The sequence below is a fragment of the Esox lucius genome, chromosome 20 (assembly GCF_011004845.1).
Source record: "Esox lucius isolate fEsoLuc1 chromosome 20, fEsoLuc1.pri, whole genome shotgun sequence".
NCBI classification, from domain to species: Eukaryota; Metazoa; Chordata; class Actinopteri; order Esociformes; family Esocidae; genus Esox; species Esox lucius.
In genome coordinates, this window is record NC_047588.1 from 20,180,273 (window position 1) to 20,190,039 (window position 9,767).

At 41.5% G+C, this 9,767-nt stretch overlaps 1 protein-coding gene across 2 annotated transcripts; it reads right to left on the reverse strand.

Moving 5' to 3' along the window:
* Positions 1-2,822: 2,822 nt before the first annotated feature.
* Positions 2,823-7,215, reverse strand: LOC105019202 (E3 ubiquitin-protein ligase rnf146). 2 transcript variants are annotated; one of them, XM_010885176.4, is made up of 3 exons: positions 7,123-7,215; positions 4,916-4,983; positions 2,823-4,541 (listed from the first exon to the last, which is right to left on the reverse strand). In XM_010885176.4, the coding sequence occupies exon 3, from the start codon at positions 4,526-4,528 to the stop codon at positions 3,461-3,463; it is 1,068 nt and encodes a 355-aa protein (XP_010883478.2). In that variant the 5' UTR covers positions 4,529-4,541; positions 4,916-4,983; positions 7,123-7,215; the 3' UTR covers positions 2,823-3,460. The 2 variants fall into 2 exon arrangements, with proteins under 2 accessions (XP_010883478.2, XP_012994734.2); XM_013139280.4 differs by lacking the exon at positions 7,123-7,215 and having other exon boundaries at positions 4,916-5,000.
* Between the last annotated feature and the right edge of the window lie 2,552 nt (positions 7,216-9,767).

The following is a 9,767-nucleotide window of genomic DNA, read 5'->3' on the forward strand; positions in this document are numbered from 1 at the left end:
ATGTATTAGACCAGTGTTTCTCAACCCTGGTCCTGGGCGCCCCCCTGCGCTGCATGTTTCAGATCTCTCCCTGCTCCGTCACTCCTGATTCAAATGATTAGCTCATTATCAAGTCCTTCATGAGCTACATCAGGTATGTTAGGGCAGGGAAAGATCTAAAACACGCAGGGCAGGGGGGCGTCCAGGAGCAGGGTTGAGAAACACTGTATTAGGCAAACAGTCATTTTAAAGACTGTTAAATTACGACTAAAAGACTAAAACACACACACGCCACAAAACACAGACATGTTGGCACACACATACAGGCCTTAGGAAGACATCTCTTTCCTACTGTTGTAGTAAATGTATAATACCACTGGTGAGTTGTTTTCAAACCAAGACAAGACATTTGTAAAATGTCAATGTGTGTTAGCTCTGAATATCTGACAATGAAAACGTCAGTGTACGTGTTCATCCTGCTTCTTGTATCTAGGTTAGTTGGACGCTCTTTATCATTCTGAGAAAGGCACGGCTCCTCTATGGTGTGAAGCTGGCTGGACTCTGGATCACACACCACCATAAAAGGTCTCAAATGTCACCCCTTTCCCTACACTCTCAGATCACAATTAGTACACTAACAGGGAAGTAGGGCGCAATTTGGAACATATCCCTGCTAGTCCTTTTGTTTTTCCCTTTCCTCCTTTTACAAAGGTTGTGTGTTTCCTGGCCAACCACCAGGGTTTGGTGTTGTTTACCGACACACTGTGATCAGAATGACAACTGAGATAAATGTTGGTGCTCACAAAGAACCTGTCGAAGAACAGTGAGAAACAAAAATGTTTGTCACCATAGATTAAATATTTGGATAAATGGCTGTATGGAGTAACTAAAACATTACTTAGCTAGACTGTATAACAAAACACATCGGAAAATTGTTATTACAATTTTCAGAAACATAGCATTTGATTACTAAAGGTAAGTCAATACATACAATGAACATCCTTCCCCATACAATAACAAAGAGCCTTGTTCTAAATTGTTTTCGAAAGTGGGGTACACTTTGGGAGGGACCTTACACAACTCCTCTATTTGCATGTGATCTGACTATAGCATTGCCTGGTGGTTGCTGAACAGCATTGGCATGGGAAACGGTGCTATGGTCAGATTAATCAGCAATTCACTGTGGTCATCTCAGTCTCCAGACATGAATCCCACTGAAGACCTATGGTTTAAATTAAAGAGGTTAGTCCACAAGCACAGATTGAAGTATATCAAAGACCTTGAAACGTACTCACATTAGAAAAATCGTCTAATGTGTTCTCCTATCTAAAAAAACATTTAAGAAAAAGGCACATTTTTGTTACTGGGATATTGATAATGAAGAAGGGGTGCCAATAATTTTGACCTCTATTTCTTAAAGATTTATTTTGTTCAGTTAAATCTCTTTAACCAATTGTATAACTGTGAAATCTGTTATGTTAATTTTTGGAGTAAATAACACCTTATACTGTAACTCAGTATGTCAGAGATGTACACACTTGGGAAAACATGCTGGTGAAATTTGTTTCTGCCCAACTTCATGCCCTAGGTTTCGAGGGTCAAGTCAGAACACTGCAACACACAGTAACTACACTGAACCAAATATTTATCTTTTTCCCTTAACTTTAAGTTTATTATTTAAAACAAGCTTGCAGGCAATAGTTATTTACCGACATTCTGAAGGTATGCAAATAAAGGATTCCAAAGAATAGTAAAAACACGTTATACACTGATGAGCCAAAACATTATGACCACTCGCAAGCGAAGTGAATAACGTCGAACAACTTCTAACAAGGGCACATGTCCAGGTCTGGGTAGATTAGATGGTAAGGGAACAATCAGTTCTGGAAGTCAACGTGTTGGATGCAGGTGAAATAGGCAGGAGTACAGACCTGAGCGACTTTGACAAGGGCCAAATTATTATGGCGAAAAGACTGGGTCAGAGCATCTCTGAGTCGACAAGGCTGATTGGGTGAAATGGCAAGCCTTGTGGGGTGATCCCAGTCAGCAGTGGTGAGTACCTACCGACAGTGGTCCGAGGAGAGACAAACCACAAACTGGCGAATAGTAGATGTATCCAACGCAGTTCTCAATCATCATACATTTATTTACTAATATTAATACATTTATACTACATTATTCTTCCACAATGCCAATATTCTAGCATGAACTCTAGCATCGGTCATATTAATCAAGTCAATGATGTGGGACTGATCCCTCCTGTTTGGTCAAGTGGTCATAAAACCAACCAGGATCCAGGACTAAGAAAGGATCCAATCCAACATACAACAGAGAAGTTGTGACTGATTGATTTAAGCGCACCAATAATTTTGCAGTTGACTGTAGGTCAGTGGGCATGAACATGGGCACCAGGCATAGGTGGGTGGTATGAGCAAGTGTTGAAATTCATGAATTGTCAAGGGAAAAAATAGTGACCAGATTTCATAATGTTTATTTTCATTATCCAAGATATTAAACGTGTTGGCTTGTGCTCAGCTTTCCTTTTTGCATTCACCGAACAAAAACAATAATTCCAATTGCATCGATTTGGGTTGATGAATTCGACAAATTTTATTTTTCAATTACAAAGGAAAAGTCAATACAGAAATTAAAATGTTATTTAATTATTTTGAAGTCAGAATGAGTAAAACGGAGCTGGAAAGAGGACTACACCATCAGTGGGTAAGATATATAAAAACAACACTTAAAACCTTTCGCAGGAGATGGCCAGCAAGCCTCTGGCAACTGCTGCTATTATCTGACCGTCTTAGAAATCAATAGAACTCACAACCAGAAAAACTAAAAAAAAATAATAATCTAAAACACTAATCAGTCCTCTTCACCAGTAATGTTGGAGAAACAAACCCTTCACACATGCACTTTTATGAAACAGACTAGCATAGATGAATGGTCAGGAACTGAACACAAAAACCATGCTTTGCTTTTAAAACACACAAATAAGGAATACTTCAGTCGACTGACTTGACCTACGATCAGCCAACAAGAGGGCATGGAGCATGGTGTATCATGTTGAAGCTGGCTGGAGCTCCACCTATAACTTCAGAAAGAGGAAAACACTGAACCGCTGATCGGATCAAAACTGTGGATTAGTTGATAATAGGTGCTACCTGATTCAGTTAAAGGCCTCTGAAAATAGCAAGTCTTAATTGTTCATCACGGCTGCGTCGCACACAGTCTGGAGGCACGAAAACAACTTACACAAAACAACAGTAATTCCGTTCTCAATTAACAAATTGTATGAAGACAGACCGTGCCCATGGATCACCAGTAAATTTGGACTAGAACTAGTCATCAGAGGTGATTTTGTTTGAAATATGGTAGCGCCCCCTTGCCTTGTATTTTGCTATTCATGAAAATATTTTGGAGTGTTACGTTAGCTGAAAATATTAGCTCCAGTGCAGAGGTCCATTATGAATTGATCTTACACTTCAGTCACTGTACACTGGCCGTCAGGCCTTCTCGACCTCACACTGCTGCTGGATGCCTCAGCCCCAGGCGGGGACATGTCCTCCAGGCTCTCCACCAAACGCAGTCTCTGCTCCCGGGGCTCCACTGCTTCCCCATCTCCCTCCTCCTCCTCTTCCTCGTCGCTCCAGTCACCAGAAACAGAGGTGTTAGGACCAGAAGACCTAGACGGCGTGGCAGTAGCCTCCTCCTCTCCCTCCTCCCCCTCCCCGACCTCAGCCCTCTCTGGGTTGTCTGTGGGGTTAATGTGAAGCTGGGCCAGGGCACCCTCCAGAGAGGGGCTGCTGAGGCTGCTGAGCAGGCCCCCCAGGGAGGTTGGAGGTCTGGCAGGAGTCGGGAGGCCTGTAGAGGTAGCAAGCGCTGCGGTCGCCTGGCGCCCTAAAGCTGCTAACGTATCTGCCCCGTCTGCAGGGTTCTCTCTACCCGCCCCGCCCGCTCCTTGGGCCCCGCCCTCAGCGTCCAGACGAAGGCCAGCCACCCCCTTCTTGGGGATGTCCACAACGTCCCGTTTGATTTTGCGGCGGCGGCCATGCTCATTGCGCCGGTACTGCACCATGTTCTCCAGGTCAGCGACGTACAGAAACCCAGCGATCAGCATCTCCGCTGTTTTTTTGCCCTTGGAGAAGGCGTCCTCCAGCTCACGGCTGGTCCGCTCGTCGTACTGCCACCAGCCATTCCTCCCCTCATAGTACCAGGCATGGTCCCCCGTGGCTCCCCGCCCTCCGGCCTTCAGCTCCTCGGGGGACAGCAGGGTGGGGTGCTCCAGGAAGTCCTCTGGTACCTCCTGTCTACACAGAGCACAGCGTTTGCTCTGCCAGGACGCCCCCTTCACGCACAGGAAACAGAAGACGTGGCGACAGGGCAGCTGGACGGGGTGGACACAGGTCTGGAGGCAGATGGCACACTCTGGCACGGGAAGCACAGGTGATGAGCCACTGGAACCGGAACAGGCAGAGTCACCACTCCCTTTCTTACTGGATGGGAGCGAGCTCACAGAGTGGTCAACCTCGCCACAGCTAGCCATCCTCAGGAAGTAGCTTGGGGTGGGGGGGTGGGGGGGGGGGGGGGGGGTAGGGGCACAAAGAGAAACTTTGACACAGAAAAGGGATGTTGCTAAATCTACTAGCGTTATCGTCAAATAAAACCAAATACAGAGAAGGAATTTGATATAGGGTGTGGCATACATAAACACTAGATATACTGTAATGCGGGGGCTGGCAAACCTATTTCTTATGTTTGATTTAGCTGACCTAGATGACCAGGTGTGTTGAAATTAAGAAATGCCTGAACTGGTAAATGAACTGAAGTAGCTAGCTCCGTGTGGCGCTTGGGAGGTAAAATCCCACTGAACCTGCAGCACTCCAGGAACAGGGTGGCCTACCCCAATGGTAGAAGCTATTTAGCAACTTACTTGTAATATCTGCTAATGTTCCTGCTGTACCATTAGGATTTCTGGTGGTTCTTCAAATGGTGGTCTCACTGTCAAAAGGAGACAACTGTGAGAAATTGTCATAATAATAAGAAAACCAGCAGTGCACTGACAGATTTCTGTTGACAGTTTTAGGTATCTGTCTAGCAACAAAGTTAGCTAATTTGCTGACAAAAAAATGAATTTAGGTACAGTACTGTAATTTGTTACACTGACATTAACAACAGTCTCTTCAGAAACTATTAAGACCCCTTCAGATTTAGTTTTGTTACAGACTTTTTTTTATGCCATCAAATCGATACACAATATCCCATAATGACAAAGCAAATTAACAAGTTCAAAAGAAAGTGCTACCTTATTGAAAATAATTACCTAGAAATCTCCTGTACATACCTTCAAACCCTTTACTCATTACCTTGTATAAACGCCTTTGGCAGCTTTGCCTCGAGGACACCTTAACCAGCTTGGCACACCTGAATTTGAGCAGTTTTCCCACTACTCCTTGCAGATTCTCAAAGGCTTTGTCAGATTATATGGGGATTGTGTGAACTTTAGGACTTTTCCTGAAGCTGCTCTATATTTGCCCTAACTGGAAGACCTGTGTGCTCCAAATCAAGTTCTTTAAATAACTGTTTAAATTTTTTTTGTTCACCCTTCCCTTAATCTTGACCAGTCTACTAGTCCCTGCAGCCGATAAGCATATCCATGGCAAAATGCTTCAATTGCAATGCTTCACTGTAGGGACCTTATTAGCCAGGTGTTTTAATGGTACAGACGTAACTTTGCATTCAGGCATAAAAGTATGATTTTATGGTTTCCTAAGAACAAAGCACCTTTCTCATCAGACTCTCAGTCTTTCAGGCTGCAAGTCATATGCATTTTACTCAGGAGTGGCTTCCAACTTGCCACTCTACCATAAAGCCTTAATTAATGGAGTTCATGGATGTCCTGGCATGTTCTCCCATCTCTGCAGACATAAGCTGAGTGGCAATTAGGTTCTTGGACACCTTTCCGCCCAACGCCCTTTCAGCCCGGTTACTTAGTTTGGCCAAACAACCAGCTCTAAGAAGGGTCTCGGGTTGTTCTAAACATCAATTTGGTTCACAATAATGGAACCCACAGCCCTCCTTGGAACATTCAGTGCTTGTGTTTTTTTTTTTTTTTTTTTTTTACCTTCCCCAGATCTGTACCTCAACACAATTACAGAAAGGTCCTTGCACCTCATGGCATGGTTTTTGCTCTGACAAGCACTGTGAAGAGTGGAACCTTTGGCAGAAAGTTTCTGCCTTTCCAAATCATATCCAAGCAAGTAAATTTGCCACAAGTGAACTCCAATCAGGTTGTAGAGACATCACAAGGATGGTCAGAGCACATAGAATGCATCTGAGCTCCATTTGGATTGTCGGAAAAGGATCGTAATGCTTATGTACATCGGATTTCAGTTTTTTATTTTCAAGACTTACGAAAAGTTTTTTTTTTTGCTGTGTCATTAACGTGTATTGTGTTTAGATTGATGGCAAACAATATAATTAATTATGACCACTCTGTAACACAACACTATACAACTGTGGAGAAAGTGAAGGGGTCTGAATACCTTCCAAAGCCAATGTACGAGTACGTGCTATTATTTTCTTTAAAAGTTAGCGTTTGATATCATTAGCAAGGAGGTGGCTAAACTAATATTAGTTCGTTAGCTGACGAACTAATAAATTATACAACATCGACAGCATTTCCCTTTCCTTGAAAATGTAATAATTATGGGATTGAAATACATGTATACCAACTAGCATGTCGTAGCACATTGCCACTATATATATTTTTTTTAAATTTTACAATCGTTGCTGTGTGGTAACTCGCATTAAAACAGCAACAAAATGACGCAGACTAGTTAGCTAGAGAAACCCAGCCTGGATCAAAACAATGAGACCTGTTGTTGTATCCACGGATCTAGGACGGTACTAGTATATAACAGTATAGCAAAAGCTTAGCGGTTAGCTAGTTGCCATCACACACAATCGAGGAAGACCAGTCACAGTAGCCAGCTTCTCTTCGTTGAGACACATACTTTCATATTGATCGGGTATGATGTGCGCCTCTAGTATTATTGTAAAATATTATAAAACAAATTGTACATTAAATCTAAATTACACTGCTAGCTAAACATGCTATTTGGCTAACGCTCAACTCACCCTTCTGTTTTCCTCCTTCACAAAAATCTGCGGAGTCTGGCTATCTACGTACTTAGTGTTTTGACGTATGACAAATTTATGTTCTTGTACGTAATCACTACGTTTCCTGTACGTGATCACGCACTAAGAATCGTTTCACCAATTTTGTTCAACTGAGTCAGTAACGCCTAGCCCACGCAGGACTAGGAATACCCTTCAGCAGTGAACTGAATTAGTTCTGATTCTACAAGCCTTTCGTTCAGCATGGGGTCTTTTTGCTGTTATTTCTGATGACGATTTTCAAGTGTGCTATAAAAGTACGAGTTTATTTTTTATTATTAGTCGTGTACTCTTGCTTCGACGACTGACCAAGCATTAATGCAGCTGGAGAGAGATTTTGAAATACTACAAGGGTATTTTTTACAACTTTAACTGGTTTTAAATGCAAAGAAAACATTTTCTATGATTTTTAATAGGTCCAAAAGCTGGTTGAAAATACTATTGAACTCACGTGCTCTCGGAATTAATCGAGTCTCTGCATATATATACTTAGTGATATGGCTCCTTTAAAGTACATTTTGATTAACTCTGTTAAGGCTAAAGATCAAGCTTGGCTTCCTCAATAGAAACAGAACGTGTTTGGCCTCCACAAATATAAATACAATTTTATGTCAGTTATAGATTATAGGGATATTATCTACATGCATGCTACCCACACTTAAACCGCTGGATGCTACTTATCATCACACTAAGGTTTATTACGGGAGTTAGCTACAGAACTCACTAGTTTAAATCAAAGTGTGGACTTTGTTGTCCATGAGACGAAAAAAACGTGCTCTGGTGTTTGTCTATAAAGCATTTATAAATAAACTACTTTCTTATTTGTCATCACTTTTCAGCATTAGAAATATAACTCATTAATACAATAGAGGCCCTAGCAATCTCCACTGAATTGGGTATGACAGCCTTTTCCTGTTACAATCCTTATAGAATAGTCTGCAGATCAAACTTAAACTTAAGGACTGATGAGTTTATCCAAGCGCGAGGATTGAGATGTGTAGAGTCCTCCTGGAGGGTGGTTAGAGAATTGTAACAATCTGACATTGTTTTACTTGTTTTGGGTTCTGTGATCCTACCTAAACTGTATATATTTTTTTCTGTTTGCTTTTAATCATTGAAAATAACCTGTATATGTGAACTTGTATGAATCGTATTTAAATTATTGTATCGTCAGAATAGCCAATGTAACAAACTATTTAAACTGCATAACACACAGTGATAACATGGGGTGCTATAAGGATGTTTGTTGCATTTTCTTGAAGGCTTTAAGACAGAATTCATAAAAAATAAAATGTATCATTTCTGGATCTGGTGTCTTCAGGTCAGAAAATATGCTTCCAGTTGTGGCAAGTTGAGTGAAACACACTTAAGTCGGGTTTGTCTTAATAGGAAATCCTATTTCTTTATCATTTTTAACCAAAGAAGTATCCTCCATTGTATTCATGGGAGAGGATTCAAAACAACGTGCGTGTTATACTGTGACTATATGCCATTTCTGATAGTTCCAAAGGCTGTTTTGGATATGGAGGTTATGGCTTTATTTAGCAATTTCTTTGTGGAAAAGGTTATGGTTTGTTTGAAGTAGTAGTGTAAAGAAGAGTGGGCAAAAATTCCTTCCACTCAATGTAAGGGCCGGTGCCACGCTGGTCCATGGGGTGCCCTCCACAAGCATGGGGACAGTAAAGCCCAAATCGTTTTTTGTCTTCACTCAAGGCATGTGAAAATATGAACAATGAATATCAGGCAAAAATACAGAATGTCACCTTTCGTTTCTGTCCCTATCAACGCTGATATGTTTTACCAACTAAGAATAACAGCGCTGTCAGAGTTCCGTCCCTGAATTTTAAATGAGCGTTGGGACATTTGGCTCGCAGGTGTTCTCAGTTGATCATGTGTTTCCTGTTGCACTTATTGTTCACACATAAAATACCTTTTTTATGCCTTTGGAGTATGCATATGTATATACAGACAGATGAATAATTAAAGGAAAAACCTGAATAAGTGGAGTGGAGGAACAAAAACAGAGGATTCCATGCAGGTGTACTGCATAACATCTTTTAATAATTAACATCCTATCATGCTCTGCGGCGTGTATTAAAATGCTGAGCAGGCCCAGTTGACCTTGATTTTGGATCAAGATTGCAAGAGGAAAGGATCTATTGGACTTTGAAAGAGGGTTAATTACTGGAGCATGGCTCACTGAGTGGTTTAATGAGTAGGAAGATTATATTTATTATATACTATGACTTTCACAGGTACCCAACTGAACACCCAGGGCATATTTTGGAGCAACATGTTAGACAGCACTCTCCACCACCATCTTTTTTGGAAAGGAAAGAAAAAGGTGCATTGGTCTCTTAATTTTTTCCAGAGCTATATATGCCCTAAAGAGAAGGGGTTAAAATATCTGGTCCTCTGAGAGTGTCTATCGATGGAGTTAAGAAATAATATAGATAAACACAGACAAGTACAAACCCATTATAGTTTATTTGACATACAGGTGCTTTCTGGTCAGGTGGCTTCAGTGAAAACAAACATACTGACCACACAGATAGGGAACCTATCCATTGTCCAGGAGACCTCTGAACAAACATGACCAAAAAAAT

Coding starts and splice junctions, on each gene's coding strand:
- LOC105019202 (XM_010885176.4), bottom strand. CDS start 4,528: ATGGCTAGCTGTGGCGAGGTTGACCACTCTGTGAGCTCGCTCCCATCC.